The sequence below is a fragment of the Oncorhynchus nerka genome, linkage group LG13 (genome assembly GCF_034236695.1).
Source record: "Oncorhynchus nerka isolate Pitt River linkage group LG13, Oner_Uvic_2.0, whole genome shotgun sequence".
NCBI lineage: Eukaryota > Metazoa > Chordata > Actinopteri > Salmoniformes > Salmonidae > Oncorhynchus > Oncorhynchus nerka.
In genome coordinates, this window is record NC_088408.1 from 26,388,734 (window position 1) to 26,406,059 (window position 17,326).

The 17,326-nt window shown below is 42.9% G+C and overlaps 1 protein-coding gene across 1 annotated transcript in view; it reads right to left on the reverse strand.

Moving 5' to 3' along the window:
* The window catches only part of LOC115139277 (syntaxin-binding protein 5-like), a 159,194-nt gene that overhangs the window by 13,939 nt on the left and 127,929 nt on the right, over window positions 1-17,326 (reverse strand). Inside the window, 9 exon segments of the mRNA XM_065026296.1 lie at window positions 824-975; window positions 1,449-1,488; window positions 1,491-1,573; window positions 1,730-1,920; window positions 2,732-2,955; window positions 3,083-3,123; window positions 3,720-3,787; window positions 10,436-10,583; window positions 10,865-10,937. Coding sequence (XP_064882368.1) covers window positions 824-975; window positions 1,449-1,488; window positions 1,491-1,573; window positions 1,730-1,920; window positions 2,732-2,955; window positions 3,083-3,123; window positions 3,720-3,787; window positions 10,436-10,583; window positions 10,865-10,937 — 1,020 coding nt within the window.

Consider the following 17,326-nt stretch of genomic DNA (forward strand, 5'->3'; position numbering starts at 1 on the left):
CAAGCTGTTGCTAAGCCACGCAGGTTACAGTCATTACACAAGAGTGGTTATTGGCATTGATTTGGTTCTACTGGAGACTGTAGTAATGTCATCAAACAACAGGTGGCAGTATGTCATAATGCAGCGATGCTGCGGTCTGTCAATAACACCACCGTGCTGCAGTGACACGGTATGTGTAGGAGGGATGGCTGTTTATGTGTCAGTGTGTGTGCTAGCCAGCCACCACAGAGAGAAGACAACGGACTGAATAGTCAAAATAACAATTTAGTAACCATTCAAAATCCTTTCAAGGAATTGCAAAGATACAGAGACAGAGGAGAGGAGACGGAGAACCTCGTACCACCTTGTCACCAACATTGCTTTTTTTGATTGCCTACATGTGCAGATGATACAGACTGAACAGTATACAAGCACATCTACCAAATATACCCCTCATCCTTGTAACATCGTACAAGACTACGTATGCCTATATCTACACACCTGTAAGTATTAGAATTATTAAGATGACATACGTCATAAGTCATGCTACAAAAAACATCTACTGTAAGGCCATATATAGTACAAACCACAGGACGTTGGTGGCACCTTAAATGGGGACGACGGGCTCGTGGTAATGACTGGAGCGGAATTAGTGGAACGGTATCAAATACATCAAACACATCATGGTTTCCATGGTTTCCATGTGTTTGATGCCATTCCATTTGCTCCATTCCAGACATTATTATGAGCCGCCCTCCCCTCAGCAGCCTCATATGATACAACCCTACAGAAGGCTATTTGTGTGGTGGTAAATCAGTGAAGTGGTAAAGGTCTTTACCATTACCTCCGGCGGGCTGGCGTGCCTTGCGTGGAGAGCGAGCCTGTCTCTGGTAGGGATCGTTAGACCCATACAGCTCCACTGTCCCCAGGTTCAACAGCACTGTCTTCTGGAGGTAGTCCACCACTGCCAGACCATTACTGTTGCCAAACACAATCCTGTTGGAGAGAGGAAGGGTAGGGAGAGGGAGGGAGGGAGAGAGAAGTGGAGGAAGAGGGAGGGAGGGAGAGAGAGAAGTGGAGGAAGAGAGGGAGATGTAAAAAGAGATATGAGATTGGGGTTTGGGTTTTAGATTAAATATAGCTAGTTCTTCCAGAAACCAAAGCAGCAGAAGTCTCAGACAGAATTTCCCTGCGGACATAAACCGTGTAGACAGCTTGACTCCATTCCAGCTCAGCTGTACGAGGGAAATCATATCAAATCCATGGCTCACAACCACATTTTGACTCTTCGAATTGAGGACCAGTTTCTCAAGTTGAGAAAAATATTACAGCTCCCTAAAATGATCTTACTTTCATAGTATCCTTGGTTGGTTTGCACAGAGCTCCAGATTGAAGTGTTATATTGGGTTGTTTCATTAGGGTTCACAGTAAATCTCATGTAGATATACTGTCTACCACCTTATACTTACAGGCCGTAGGAGGAGTTGAGGGCCAAGCTGGTGATCTGTTGGGGGGCTCTCCACTTACCCACACCAGCTGCACCACCAACTCTACCTGATACCCTGAAGACTGCTTCAGAGGGGTACTACGCACCCTACAGACAGAGAGGGAGAGAGAAAAAGAGTGTAATTGTATTGAATAGCCTCAGAGATATTGTGGGCCGGTTGTGCATCCCTAAGGCACAGTTTGTTGCAGAGTGTACGCGTGTGTAACTACTGTATGTGAGCCGGTGGTGGTGCAGGATGCATACTTGAGGCAGGGTACGTTGTCTCTGACCCCGTCAGAGGAGTTGCTGCTGGTGGAGGGGTGAGTCGGGGGTCCGGTGGTCTGGGGGCTAGGTGAGGCTGCTCCTGGGGTGGGCAGGTCACGGTCCCCCCCTCCTCCCCCCTCTGGAGGGGACTCCATGTCATTCACCTCGTACTGCAGACGTACCTCCAACAGCTAGGGAACACACACACACACACATTCCAGAGACTCAATAATGAGTTCAGCAGCCATCATTTCAGTATGTTTCAGTGTGTGTGTATGATGGGAGTCTCAATAGCACTATTGGCATTTATGCATGTGATACTGATCGGTCTCCTCTCTCTCTCTCTGTCTCTCTCTCCGTCTCTCCGTCTCTCTCTCCGTCTCTCTCTCTCTCTCTCTTTCTCTCTCAAACTCTGCTTTCAATCTCTCCACAGGTCACACACTTGATCTTGGTCAGACACAGATCATTATTATCATCACTATTCATAGCTGCCACAAAATAATGATACAGGTTGTTTACCACTATCTATGTTGGCATGGCAACCATATTGTGTTCTTACTGGCTGGAGACTCATCTAATGAGACATTGGGAGGTAAACACTGTCTCTAGGAACAGCATTCAGAATCCAACACCATTGAACCAATAATGACTCTGCTCAGTTGTCTAGTTGTCTACGGGAGGCTATATTTACCACTACACTGTGCATCTGTCGTCATGGCATCCATATTGCCAGGCTATAAGCATCAAGAGTAAATGGGAGTGTTTCTCAGTTTACTCTATCCAACGATCCAACATGATCAGCACAGAGACATGTTAAACACACACACAAAGACAGCTTGTCCGTCGAAACATTGGCTATTACGTTATTCAATTATTGCATCTGAGCTCCTAGAGTGTGCGGCTCTCCTTTTCTTTTTCAAGTGTTCTACTCCGCTAGCCAGCATCTCACCTAAATAGGTGTGCGTTTCTTTCACCTCCAAACACACACACATGCCGACCCACCTGTACGACCTCGGTGGTGATCTCCTGCTTGCTGAAGCGGTATATGATGAGGTTGGCAGACACCCCGGCCACACACAGCATCCTGCTCTCAGGACACCAGGCCATGATCTGGATGGCAAACGGGTCCTCATCCACAATCTCTGTGTTCTGCTTGTCCTCCTTATTATTCCTGCTCTTCTCAAACACCTTGGCCGTCTTCAGCTTGTACAGTACCTGGAGCATTACTGGGAAAAGATAGGAGATGGCTCAGTTACACACAAACACATTGGGAGACAGTATAGAATAGGGAAACTATAAGGCCATCTAGGCCCGAGATATTACACATAAGGAAGTCCATGTAAAGGCACTTACTTGCAGAAGCATCCCAAAACTTGACAGTCCCATCAGCATGCCTGTGAAATCATAAAGAGAAGCCGGTGAGGGAAGGAGAGAGGGTAGAGAATCAGAGGGAATAATTACCACTTCAGCTTTTTGCATACACAACCACATCTCTAATGATTCAGCTTGGCTCTACCTGTCATGATTGTCTAGATTCAGCTCTACAGAAGAATACATCCACATGAGAGGAGACACATCATAACCCTGTGTCTCAATAGTGCAATGCATTCTGGGATTGACCTGTATAATCTGCACTTTGTGTAACTGGAGGAGCAATCTCTCTTCAGCTGAAGAAAGAGAGCGAGAGAGAGAGAGAGAGAGAGAGAGAGAGAGAGAGATAGACAGAGAGAGCGCGAGAGAGAGAGACAGAGATAGACGTGGGGGGAATACTAACACAGGGATGTCTGGAGGTGACAAGAGAGGGAGGGGGAGAGAGGCGAGTAAAAGGGACCCCTTCTGCCAAGCCATTCTTCAATGTCACATTGCTAAGTTCAAGTTTTCTAAAAGGCTTCTTCTCCCTGTCTCTGAGTTTTTTCCTCTCATGACTGCTAGGCAGGATAGAGGAAGGATAGAGGAAGGCATTATGATTAAATAGAGTTGGGTCTCCTACCCAGTGATGATGATCTCAGGGTAGCTCTGTGTGCCGAGGCCCCAGTTACCACCACTGATTGGCCACTCCTGGACAACACAATACACCAAACAGAACAGCATCGTTGAGATTGATACATGCGTAAGGTATAAGGAAATCAGTGATAAGATGTTGTCAGATCCAATCGAGCCTACACATTGAACCAAATAAAATAAACATACTGTAATGAGACCATTGGAATGAGACAGGAGGGAAGCAAGAGGACAGACACATGCCTTCTCTTAGCCAGTGGGCTGATGGGACATCATTTGTCTTAGAGATAGAGGGAACCTTTACCACGGTGTGTGTTTGTCAATGCACGTGTGTGTGTGTGTGTGTCTGAGAGAGCGCAAATGTGTTTTTTAGGTTGTGTTAAACGCAGTAGAACATACAAAGGTCAGTGGTATGACTCAACATTGATCTTTCAGTAAGAACGCTTCCCATAGCTACCCCTTACTTGACACAAAGTAGAAAGAAGCAGGCAGGGAGATAAAGGGATGGAGAGATGAGAGGGAGGAGAGGGTCAGTACATGGTGACATTTCCAACAGCGCGGGAGAATATAAAAAGAATACAATGAATTAAAAAGAAGCAGAACAGAGAGAGACAGGATAGAGGGTAGAATACAGCTAGAATTAGAGAACATGTAGGATACAGGAGATAAGATGCAGAACAGAGAGAGACAGGATAGAGGGTAGAATACAGCTAGAATTAGAGAACATGTAGGATACAGGAGATAAGATGCAGAACAGAGAGAGACAGGATAGAGGGTAGAATACAGCTAGAATTAGAGAACATGTAGGATACAGGAGATAAGATGCAGAACAGAGAGAGACAGGATAGAGGGTAGAATACAGCTAGAATTAGAGAACATGTAGGATACAGGAGATAAGATGCAGAACAGGGTGGAGACAGGATAGAGGGTAGAATACAGCTAGAATTAGAGAACATGTAGGATACAGGAGATAGATAAGATGCAGAACAGAGAGAGACAGGATAGAGGGTAGAATACAGCTAGAATTAGAGAACATGTAGGATACAGGAGATAAGATGCAGAACAGAGAGAGACAGGATAGAGGGTAGAATACAGCTAGAATTAGAGAACATGTAGGATACAGGAGATAAGATGCAGAACAGGGTGGAGACAGGATAGAGGGTAGAATACAGCTAGAATTAGAGAACATGTAGGATACAGGAGATAAGATGCAGAACAGAGAGAGACAGGATAGAGGGTAGAATACAGCTAGAATTAGAGAACATGTAGGATACAGGAGATAAGATGCAGAACAGGGTGGAGACAGGATAGAGGGTAGAATACAGCTAGAATTAGAGAACATGTAGGATACAGGAGATAAGATGCAGAACAGAGAGAGACAGGATAGAGGGTAGAATACAGCTAGAATTAGAGAACATGTAGGATACAGGAGATAAGATGCAAAACAGAGAGAGACAGGATAGAGGGTAGAATACAGCTAGAATTAGAGAACATGTAGGATACAGGAGATAAGATGCAGAACAGAGAGAGACAGGATAGAGGGTAGAATACAGCTAGAATTAGAGAACATGTAGGATACAGGAGATAAGATGCAGAACAGAGAGAGACAGGATAGAGGGTAGAATACAGCTAGAATTAGAGAACATGTAGGATACAGGAGATAAGATGCAGAACAGAGAGAGACAGGATAGAGGGTAGAATACAGCTAGAATTAGAGAACATGTAGGATACAGGAGATAAGATGCAGAACAGAGAGAGACAGGATAGAGGGTAGAATACAGCTAGAATTAGAGAACATGTAGGATACAGGAGATAAGATGCAGAACAGGGTGGAGACAGGATAGAGGGTAGAATACAGCTAGAATTAGAGAACATGTAGGATACAGGAGATAAGATGCAGAACAGAGAGAGACAGGATAGAGGGTAGAATACAGCTAGAATTAGAGAACATGTAGGATACAGGAGATAAGATGCAGAAGAGACAGAGAGAGACAGGATAGAGGGTAGAATACAGCTAGAATTAGAGAACATGTAGAGAACAGGATACAGGAGATAAGATGCAGAACAGAGAGAGACAGGATAGAGGGTAGAATACAGCTAGAATTAGAGAACATGTAGGATACAGGAGATAAGATGCAGAACAGAGAGAGACAGGATAGAGGGTAGAATACAGCTAGAATTAGAGAACATGTAGGATACAGGAGATAAGATGCAGAACAGAGAGAGACAGGATAGAGGGTAGAATACAGCTAGAATTAGAGAACATGTAGGATACAGGAGATAAGATGCAGAACAGAGAGAGACAGGATAGAGGGTAGAATACAGCTAGAATTAGAGAACATGTAGGATACAGGAGATAAGATGCAGAACAGAGAGAGACAGGATAGAGGGTAGAATACAGCTAGAATTAGAGAACATGTAGGATACAGGAGATAAGATGCAGAACAGGAGGGAGACAGGATAGAGAGGGTACAGGAGAATACAGCTAGACAGCTAGAATTAGAGAACATGTAGGATACAGGAGATAAGATGCAGAACAGAGAGAGACAGGATAGAGGGTAGAATACAGCTAGAATTAGAGAACATGTAGGATACAGGAGATAAGATGCAGAACAGAGAGAGACAGGATAGAGGGTAGAATACAGCTAGAATTAGAGAACATGTAGGATACAGGAGATAAGATGCAGAACAGGATAGAGGAGACAGGATAGAGAACAGGGTAGAGATGCAGAACAGCTAGAATTAGAGAACATGTAGGATACAGGAGATAAGATGCAGAACAGAGAGAGACAGGATAGAGGGTAGAATACAGCTAGAATTAGAGAACATGTAGGATACAGGAGATAAGATGCAGAACAGAGAGAGACAGGATAGAGGGTAGAATACAGCTAGAATTAGAGAACATGTAGGATACAGGAGATAAGATGCAGAACAGAGAGAGACAGGATAGAGGGTAGAATACAGCTAGAATTAGAGAACATGTAGGATACAGGAGATAAGATGCAGAACAGAGAGAGACAGGATAGAGGGTAGAATACAGCTAGAATTAGAGAACATGTAGGATACAGGAGATAAGATGCAGAACAGAGAGAGACAGGATAGAGGGTAGAATACAGCTAGAATTAGAGAACATGTAGGATACAGGAGATAAGATGCAGAACAGAGAGAGACAGGATAGAGGGTAGAATACAGCTAGAATTAGAGAACATGTAGGATACAGGAGATAAGATGCAGAACAGAGAGAGACAGGATAGAGGGTAGAATACAGCTAGAATTAGAGAACATGTAGGATACAGGAGATAAGATGCAGAACAGAGAGAGACAGGATAGAGGGTAGAATACAGCTAGAATTAGAGAACATGTAGGATACAGGAGATAAGATGCAGAACAGAGAGAGACAGGATAGAGGGTAGAATACAGCTAGAATTAGAGAACATGTAGGATACAGGAGATAAGATGCAGAACAGGAGAGAGAGACAGGATAGAACAGGGTACAGGAGAATACAGCTAGAATTAGAGAACATGTAGGATACAGGAGATAAGATGCAGAACAGAGAGAGACAGGATAGAGGGTAGAATACAGCTAGAATTAGAGAACATGTAGGATACAGGAGATAAGATGCAGAACAGAGAGAGACAGGATAGAGGGTAGAATACAGCTAGAATTAGAGAACATGTAGGATACAGGAGATAAGATGCAGAACAGAGAGAGACAGGATAGAGGGTAGAATACAGCTAGAATTAGAGAACATGTAGGATACAGGAGATAAGATGCAGAACAGAGAGAGACAGGATAGAGGGTAGAATACAGCTAGAATTAGAGAACATGTAAGGATACAGGAGATAAGATGCAGAACAGAGAGAGACAGGATAGAGGGTAGAATACAGCTAGAATTAGAGAACATGTAGGATACAGGAGATAAGATGCAGAACAGAGAGAGACAGGATAGAGGGTAGAATACAGCTAGAATTAGAGAACATGTAGGATACAGGAGATAAGATGCAGAACAGAGAGAGACAGGATAGAGGGTAGAATACAGCTAGAATTAGAGAACATGTAGGATACAGGAGATAAGATGCAGAACAGAGAGAGACAGGATAGAGGGGGTAGAATACAGCTAGAATTAGAGAACATGTAGGATACAGGAGATAAGATGCAGAACAGAGAGAGACAGGATAGAGGGTAGAATACAGCTAGAATTAGAGAACATGTAGGATACAGGAGATAAGATGCAGAACAGAGAGAGACAGGATAGAGGGTAGAATACAGCTAGAATTAGAGAACATGTAGGATACAGGAGATAAGATGCAGAACAGAGAGAGACAGGATAGAGGGTAGAATACAGCTAGAATTAGAGAACATGTAGGATACAGGAGATAAGATGCAGAACAGAGAGAGACAGGATAGAGGGTAGAATACAGCTAGAATTAGAGAACATGTAGGATACAGGAGATAAGATGCAGAACAGAGAGAGACAGGATAGAGGGTAGAATACAGCTAGAATTAGAGAACATGTAGGATACAGGAGATAAGATGCAGAACAGAGAGAGACAGGATAGAGGGTAGAATACAGCTAGAATTAGAGAACATGTAGGATACAGGAGATAAGATGCAGAACAGAGAGAGACAGGATAGAGGGTAGAATACAGCTAGAATTAGAGAACATGAATAGGATACAGGAGATAAGATGCAGAACAGAGAGAGACAGGATAGAGGGTAGAATACAGCTAGAATTAGAGAACATGTAGGATACAGGAGATAAGATGCAGAACAGAGAGAGACAGGATAGAGGGTAGAATACAGCTAGAATTAGAGAACATGTAGGATACAGGAGATAAGATGCAGAACAGAGAGAGACAGGATAGAGGTAGAATACAGCTAGAATTAGAGAACATGTAGGATACAGGAGATAAGATGCAGAACAGAGAGAGACAGGATAGAGGGTAGAATACAGCTAGAATTAGAGAACATGTAGGATACAGGAGATAAGATGCAGAACAGAGAGAGACAGGATAGAGGGTAGAATACAGCTAGAATTAGAGAACATGTAGGATACAGGAGATAAGATGCAGAACAGAGAGAGACAGGATAGAGGGTAGAATACAGCTAGAATTAGAGAACATGTAGGATACAGGAGATAAGATGCAGAACAGAGAGAGACAGGATAGAGGGTAGAATACAGCTAGAATTAGAGAACATGTAGGATACAGGAGATAAGATGCAGAACAGAGAGACAGGATATGTAGGAATTAGAGAACATGTAGGATACAGGTAGAGAACATAGAGGGGATACAGCTAGAATTAGGAACATACAGGAGATAAGATGCAGAACAGAGAGAGACAGGATAGAGGGTAGAATACAGCTAGAATTAGAGAACATGTAGGATACAGGAGATAAGATGCAGAACAGAGAGAGACAGGATAGAGGGTAGAATACAGCTAGAATTAGAGAACATGTAGGATACAGGAGATAAGATGCAGAAGAGAGAGAGACAGGATAGAGGGTAGAATACAGCTAGAATTAGAGAACATGTAGGATACAGGAGATAAGATGCAGAACAGAGAGAGACAGGATAGAGGGTAGAATACAGCTAGAATTAGAGAACATGTAGGATACAGGAGATAAGATGCAGAACAGAGAGAGACAGGATAGAGGGTAGAATACAGCTAGAATTATAGAACATGTAGGATACAGGAGATAAGATGCAGAACAGAGAGAGACAGGATAGAGGGTAGAATACAGCTAGAATTAGAGAACATGTAGGATACAGGAGATAAGATGCAGAACAGGGTGGAGACAGGATAGAGGGTAGAATACAGCTAGAATTAGAGAACATGTAGGATACAGGAGATAAGATGCAGAACAGAGAGAGACAGGATAGAGGGTAGAATACAGCTAGAATTAGAGAACATGTAGGATACAGGAGATAAGATGCAGAACAGAGAGAGACAGGATAGAGGGTAGAATACAGCTAGAATTAGAGAACATGTAGGATACAGGAGATAAGATGCAGAACAGAGAGAGACAGGATAGAGGGTAGAATACAGCTAGAATTAGAGAACATGTAGGATACAGGAGATAAGATGCAGAACAGGGTGGAGACAGGATAGAGGGTAGAATACAGCTAGAATTAGAGAACATGTAGGATACAAGAGATAAGATGCAGAACAGAGAGAGACAGGATAGAGGGTAGAATACAGCTAGAATTAGAGAACATGTAGGATACAGGAGATAAGATGCAGAACAGAGAGAGACAGGATAGAGGGTAGAATACAGATAGAATTAGAGAACATGTAGGATACAGGAGATAAGATGCAGAACAGGGTGGAGACAGGATAGAGGGTAGAATACAGCTAGAATTAGAGAACATGTAGGATACAGGAGATAAGATGCAGAACAGGGTGGAGAATGTTATTTACTGCGTGTCCTTCAACATAAACATTGACGGGATATGATGCACCCTAAAACTCAACTCTGGACCTCCAAGCCAGTTCCACAGATGTTTTTTCATTGTTTCCCTCTAATCAGGCCGATTTAGAGCTGGGACACCAGGCGGGTGGAATTTATTATCAGGTAGAACAGAAAACCAGAAGGCTCCGGAACTCGTAGGGCAAGAGTTGAATACTCCTGCAATAGCACAGTACTGCCATTATGAGGGGCCCAGTAGCTGAGAGGGTGTATTGTAGAAAAGTGTGGTCCTTACCTTTTTGCTGTAGCCCTGTCGTTTCTGTCTGGAGCCAACAGAGTAAAGTGCGGGTATGAGGTCCACAGGGCAGTCAGCAAAGTACTCACAGCAGGTAACCGGAGACTCGTGAATGGTCAGTGGATAGGGGTTCTCGAATATGGGGTAACTGGGAAAGGGGACATAGAATTACAGCTCACAGTTTTAGTCCCTACAATGGCAGGCCAAGAGACATTGAAACTGAAAGAGATGCATGCAATAGAATGGAAATGAATGAAAGTACAGAATCTAAGCTAAATCTACAGGGATAACAAGTATACTACCTGTTAGTTAGTAATAACTGTTGTGTTTCAAATGAGTAGGAACATTCAAGAAGTCCAAATAATACAGTAGCTAAATATTGTATGTTAATAAAGCATGTTCAGTCCTTTAACATCCACTCAGACGTACCCATTTTGTGCAAGGTCGATTACAACTAAATCCTTTTCTAGAAGGACCACTACAGCATAAGGTTCCTGAAAATCTGCATGACAAAAACATAACAAAAAGAAAGATAGATGTCATTCATCAACACAATATGTAGGGTATATTCTCTCAAATTATTCTCTGAAATCTACGATTCCCAGGTGTCTTCAAGATGTTGTATATGAGCTTGAGGCTTGGTACAGTAGGAATATATAGTAACATATTAAAAGCATATTTCAATATTAAACTGAAGATGAGTTAACATCCCACTGGGCACAGACGTCAGTTCAACGTCTAGTTTTGATTTACATTTGGTTGAATTGTCAACTAACATGAATTGAATGTGAAATGTCATTGGATTTAGGTAAACAATTGGGTGAAAAAAATAAGAAATGCCCTTATGCTGATGACTTTTTTGCCAATATATGTTGATTCAACATCATCACATTGATTTTGGGGGTTGAAATGACGTGGGAACACTGTTGATTCAACCCCTTTTTTTGCCCAGTGGGATGTTTGATTATGGAACATTATTTTGCCCAATAAAGCTTTGGATGAAAAGGAACTGAGCTGAACTGAAGGAATATGGAGGAATACCACAGACCTGAAATACCTACACATAATATTGCAGCACAATAGCAGTATGCTGTTAGAGGTGGTAGGAGAAAACGCAGTGTTCTTTTGTTAGCGTCTGGCTGAGATGCAATGGGAGAGTAAATAGGCATTATTGTCTGAGCCAGAGAGAGGATAGTGTGTGCGCGTGTGTGTGTTTGTGGGTATATGTGTACATGTGTGTGCATGCGTGCGTGTGGTGTGTGTGTGTGTTTGTAGAGAGAACCGTGTGTGACTGGAAGCCTAGAACATGTTTTCAGAGTCCTCCCTTCAGAGTCAGTGTAGTTACAGCTTGTAAGTCCCAGAAGAAACACATTGTACACCAGGGCAGCCACGACCTTGACAATCAATGTCTCTCTGCTCTGTTTCTCTCCAACTCCCTCTTGCCTTCTCTCACTATCTCCTTTTGTCTGTTAGAATGTCTCAGAAATGCTCTAAGTGTTTCTCAGTCTTTGTTGTCTGTGGATGTGTCTGTCAGTCCGGCTGTCTGTGCTGCCTGCCTGCCTATGTCAGTGTGTCCGTCTGTCAGTGTGTCTGTCTGTATCATTGGTCTGCCTCTGATCTTTTCTAAAAAAAACTAAATTCCATAATAAAAGATGAAATGTCCTGTTCAACATCCTCCCATCCTCCCCATCAGTAACAGTAGATTGAAGCAGTGGTGCAGTAATCAGCCCAGTGTTGTGTAATCCCAGGTCTCCTAGGTCACCATTACAAGATTGAATCAAAGCATCCCAACATAAGGTTGGTCGCCATGGTCACCATTACACAACCATCAACTGATCGTCGTTTCCTCATGCCCCCATACCAACGCTAACATCAAACAAGACACACACACTTCAAGCTACACGCACATACACACACACTTTTTGGATGAGCTACATCCACATGACTTTAGCCCCCCATTTTCTGTGGTTAAGATGCAGTTTCTTCTTGACATCCATTTACATATGCCTATCAACATTACACTGCCTAAAGATAAATATCATTGTAAGAGCACCGGCTAATGTAATAGCACCGGTCAATATAATAGCACCAGTTAATGTAATAGCACCAGTTAATGTAACAGCACCGGTCAATGTAATAGCACCGGTCAATATAATAGCACCAGTTAATGTAATAGCACCAGTTAATGTAACAGCACCGGTCAATGTAATAGCACCGGTCAATGTAATAGCACCGGTTAATGTAACAGCACCGGTCAATGTAATAGCACCGGGCAATGTAATAACACTGGTCAATGTAACAGCACCGGTCAATGTAATAGCACCGGTCAATGTAATAGCACTGGTCAATGTAACAGCACCAGTCAATGTAATAGCACTGGTCAATGTAATAGCACTGGTCAATGTAACAGCACCGGTCAATGTAATAGCACTGGTCAATGTAACAGCACCGGTCAATGTAACAGCACCGGTCAATGTAATAGCACCAGTCAATGTAATAGCACCGGTCAATGTAACAGCCCCATTCAATGTAATAGCACCGGCCAATGTAATAGCACCAGTTAATGTAATATCACCAGTCAATGTAATAGCACCGGTCAATGTAACAGCCCCATTCAATGTAATAGCACCGGCCAATGTAATAGCACCAGTTAATGTAATATCACCAGTCAATGTAATAGCGCCGGTTAATGTAATTAGCACCGATCAATGTAATAACACCGGTCAATGTAATAGCACCAGTTAATGTAATATCACCAGTCAATGTAATAGCACCGGTCAATGTAATAGCACCGGTCAATGTAATAGCACCGATCATTGTAATAGCACCCGTCAATGTAATAGCACTGGTTAATGTAATAGCATCTGTCATTGTATTAGCACCGGTCATTATAATAGCAGCGGTTAATTTAATAACACCGGTCAATGTAATAGCACCGGTTATTGTAATAGCACCGGTCAATGTAATAGCACTGGTCAATGTAATAGCACCGGTCAATGTAACAGCACCGGTCAATGTAATAGCACTGGTCAATGTAATAGCACTGGTCAATGTAACAGCACCGGTCAATATAATAGCACCGGTCAATGTAATAGCACCGGTCAATGTAATAGCGCCGGTTAATGTAACAGCACCGGTCAATGTAATAGCACCGGGCAATGTAATAACACTGGTCAATGTAACAGCACCGGTCAATGTAATAGCACCGGTCAATGTAACAGCACCGGTCAATGTAATAGCACCAGTCAATGTAATAGCACCGGTCAATGTAACAGCCCCATTCAATGTAATAGCACCGGCCAATGTAATAGCACCGGCCAATGTAATAGCACCAGTTAATGTAATATCACCAGTCAATGTAATAGCACCGGTTAATGTAATAGCACCGATCAATGTAATAACACCGGTCAATGTAATAGCACCGATCATTGTAATAGCACCCGTCAATGTAATAGCACCGGTTAATGTAATAGCATCAGTCATTGTAATAGCACCGGTCATTATAATAGCAGCGGTTAATTTAATAACACCGGTCAATGTAATAGCACCGGTAAATGTAATACCACCGGTCAATGTAATAGCACCGGTCAATGTAATAGTACTGGTCAATGTAACAGCACCGGTCAATGTAACAGCACCGGTCAATGTAATAGCACCGGTCAATGTAATAGTACTGGTTAATGTAATAGCACCGGTTATTGTAATAGCAGCGGTCAATGTAATAGTACTGGTAAATGTAACAGCACCGGTCATTATAATAGCAGCGGTCATTGTAATAGCACCGGTCAATGTAATAGCACCGGTCAATGTAATAGCACCGGTCATTATAATAGCAGCGGTCATTGTAATAGCACCGGTCAATGTAATAGCACCGGTCAATGTAATAGCACCAGTTAATGTAATAGCACCGGTCAATGTAATAGCACCGGTCAATGTAATAGCACCGGTCAATGTAATAGCACCGGTCAATGTAATAGTACTGGTTAATGTAATAGCACCGGTTATTGTAATAGCAGCGGTCAATGTAATAGTACTGGTAAATGTAACAGCACCGGTCATTATAATAGCAGCGGTCATTGTAATAGCACCGGTCAATGTAATAGCACCGGTCAATGTAATAGCACCGGTCATTATAATAGCAGCGGTCATTGTAATAGCACCGGTCAATGTAATAGCACCGGTCAATGTAATAGCACCAGTTAATGTAATAGCACCGGTCAATGTAATAGCACCGGTCAATGTAATAGCACCGGTCAATGTAATAGTACTGGTTAATGTAATAGCACCGGTTATTGTAATAGCACCGGTCAATGTAATAGCACCGGTCAATGTAATAGTACTGGTTAATGTTATACATTTTTTATTTATAATAACTTTGACATTGTTTTATGTAATAAAGCCGGGTTAATGTAATAACTTGCCGGTTAATATAATAAAAATGATGAAGGCTTAATGTAATAACTTTTACCCACTTAAAGTAATAAGTTATCACATTACAATTGAGTTATTTAGCAAACACTCTAATGCAGAGCGACTTACAGGAGCAATTCCTCAAGGGCACATTGACAGATTTTTCTCCTAGTCAGCTCGGCCCAACACTCTTAGGATGATGTTATTATTTTATGTTTTTAAGAACCCCCTAATGTCAATGTCCGCTCCCTCTGGAAAATCAATTAGCATTAAAAAAATCCCTATCAAAATCTGAGATATCACTGAACTACAGCGGTGTTTGTCAGACAATGAAATATCCCGAAAATCTGTCATCTCACAAAAACATCTGTAGCGTCCAAACAGTTTGGCCCACTGTTTGTTAAATATCGGTAAAAATATATATAAATAATTTCCTGAGCTTTCTTATATCTCTCAGATATAGGACGGACACTTTAAAACAAACTTCCTTCTGATTTATTTTCTGAATATCTGTTTTTCCATGTTATTCAATGCGTTTCTGTGTCACACCCTGATCTGTTTCACCTGTCTTTGTGCTTGACTCTACCCCCCTCCAGGTGTTGCCCATCTTTCCTGTTATCCCCTGTATATTTATACCTGTGTTCTCTGTTTGTCTGTTGCCAGATCGTTTTGTTCGTAGAACCCACTAGCGTTTTCCCCCATGGTCCTGTCTTGTCTTAGTTCCTGTTTTCTAGTTTTTCCCGACTTTGATCCCTCTGCCTGACCTGACCCTGAGCCTACCTGCCGTCCTGTACCTTTGCCCCACTACTCTGGATTACCAACTCCTGCCTGACCTGACTCTGAGCCTGCCTGCCTGCCTGCTGTCCTGTACCTTTGTCCCTGTTGTGGAAATAAACATTGTTACTTCGACATATTGTTGTCTTCCGGGTTGGAGCGAGCGGTCGCATCCACACTTCGGTCCGCAGGTAGTATAACTTTTCATTACATTTCATTACATTTCATTATAGTACAACGGTTTGATTTGTCTAATCTTAGCAATTTCTTCTTAGCTAGCTACATAGCCGTCTTTGTATCAAAGATAATTGCGTAATTATCGTATTTCGTCGTCCTAACGTAGTCTACACTGCTATCTGCCCAGCAGCTAGCCAGCTAGCCAGCTAGCAAACGTCCACCGTCTACCGAATAGCAGCACTGTAAAAACTATTACACTCAACTGAACGACTTGATTAGTGTAGTGTTAGCTAGCTACATAGTTGTCTTTGCTGTCTTCGTATCCAAGATAATTGTGTAGTTTAGAGTGTGTAGTCTTAGAGTGATTATCTTAATTTACCGAGGTTAGCTAGCCAGCTATTTGTCGTCCTTAACGTAGGAGACACTGCTAGCTAGCCAACAGCTAGCCAACGTCTACCGAATAGAACTTCCGCACTCAACAACCCGGTCGCATTCCGTTTCGCTCCACAGGTAGTATCACATTTTCATTTCATTTCATTACAGTACAACGGTTTGATTTGTTTGATCGTAGCTAGCTACATAGCTAGCTACATAGCCGTCTTTGTATCAAAGATAATTGTGTAGTCTAGAGCGATTTTCTAGGTTAGCTAGCCAGCTATTGTCGTTCTTTTAACGCAACGTAACGTAATCAACACTGCTAGCTAGCCAGCTAGCCCCCGAATAGCAGCACTGTGGAAACTATCACACTCAACGGAACGACTTGATTAGTGTAGTGTCAACAACGCAGCCACTGCCAGCTAGCCTACAAAGTCAACAACGCAGCCACTGCCAGCTAGCCTACTTCAGCAGTACTGTATCATTTTAATCATTTTAGTCAATAAGATTCTTGCTACGTAAGCTTAACTTTCTGAACATTCGAGACGTGTAGTCCACTTGTCATTCCAATCTCCTTTGCATTAGCGTAGCCTCTTCTGTAGCCTGTCAACTATGTGTCTGTCTATCCCTGTTCTCTCCTCTCTGCACAGACCATACAAACGCTCCACACCGCGTGGCCGCGGCCACCCTAATCTGGTGGTCCCAGCGCCGCACGACCCACGTGGAGTTCCAGGTCTCCGGTAGCCTCTGGAACTGCCGATCTGCGGCCAACAAGGCAGAGTTCATCTCAGCCTATGCCTCCCTCCAGTCCCTCGACTTCTTGGCACTGACGGAAACATGGATCACCACAGATAACACTGCTACTCCTACTGCTCTCTCTTCGTCCGCCCACGTGTTCTCGCACACCCCGAGAGCTTCTGGTCAGCGGGGTGGTGGCACCGGGAGCCTCATCTCTCCCAAGTGGTCATTCTCTCTTTCTCCCCTTACCCATCTGTCTATCGCCTCCTTTGAATTCCATGCTGTCACAGTTACCAGCCCTTTCAAGCTTAACATCCTTATCATTTATCGCCCTCCAGGTTCCCTCGGAGAGTTCATCAATGAGCTTGATGCCTTGATAAGCTCCTTTCCTGAGGACGGCTCACCTCTCACAGTTCT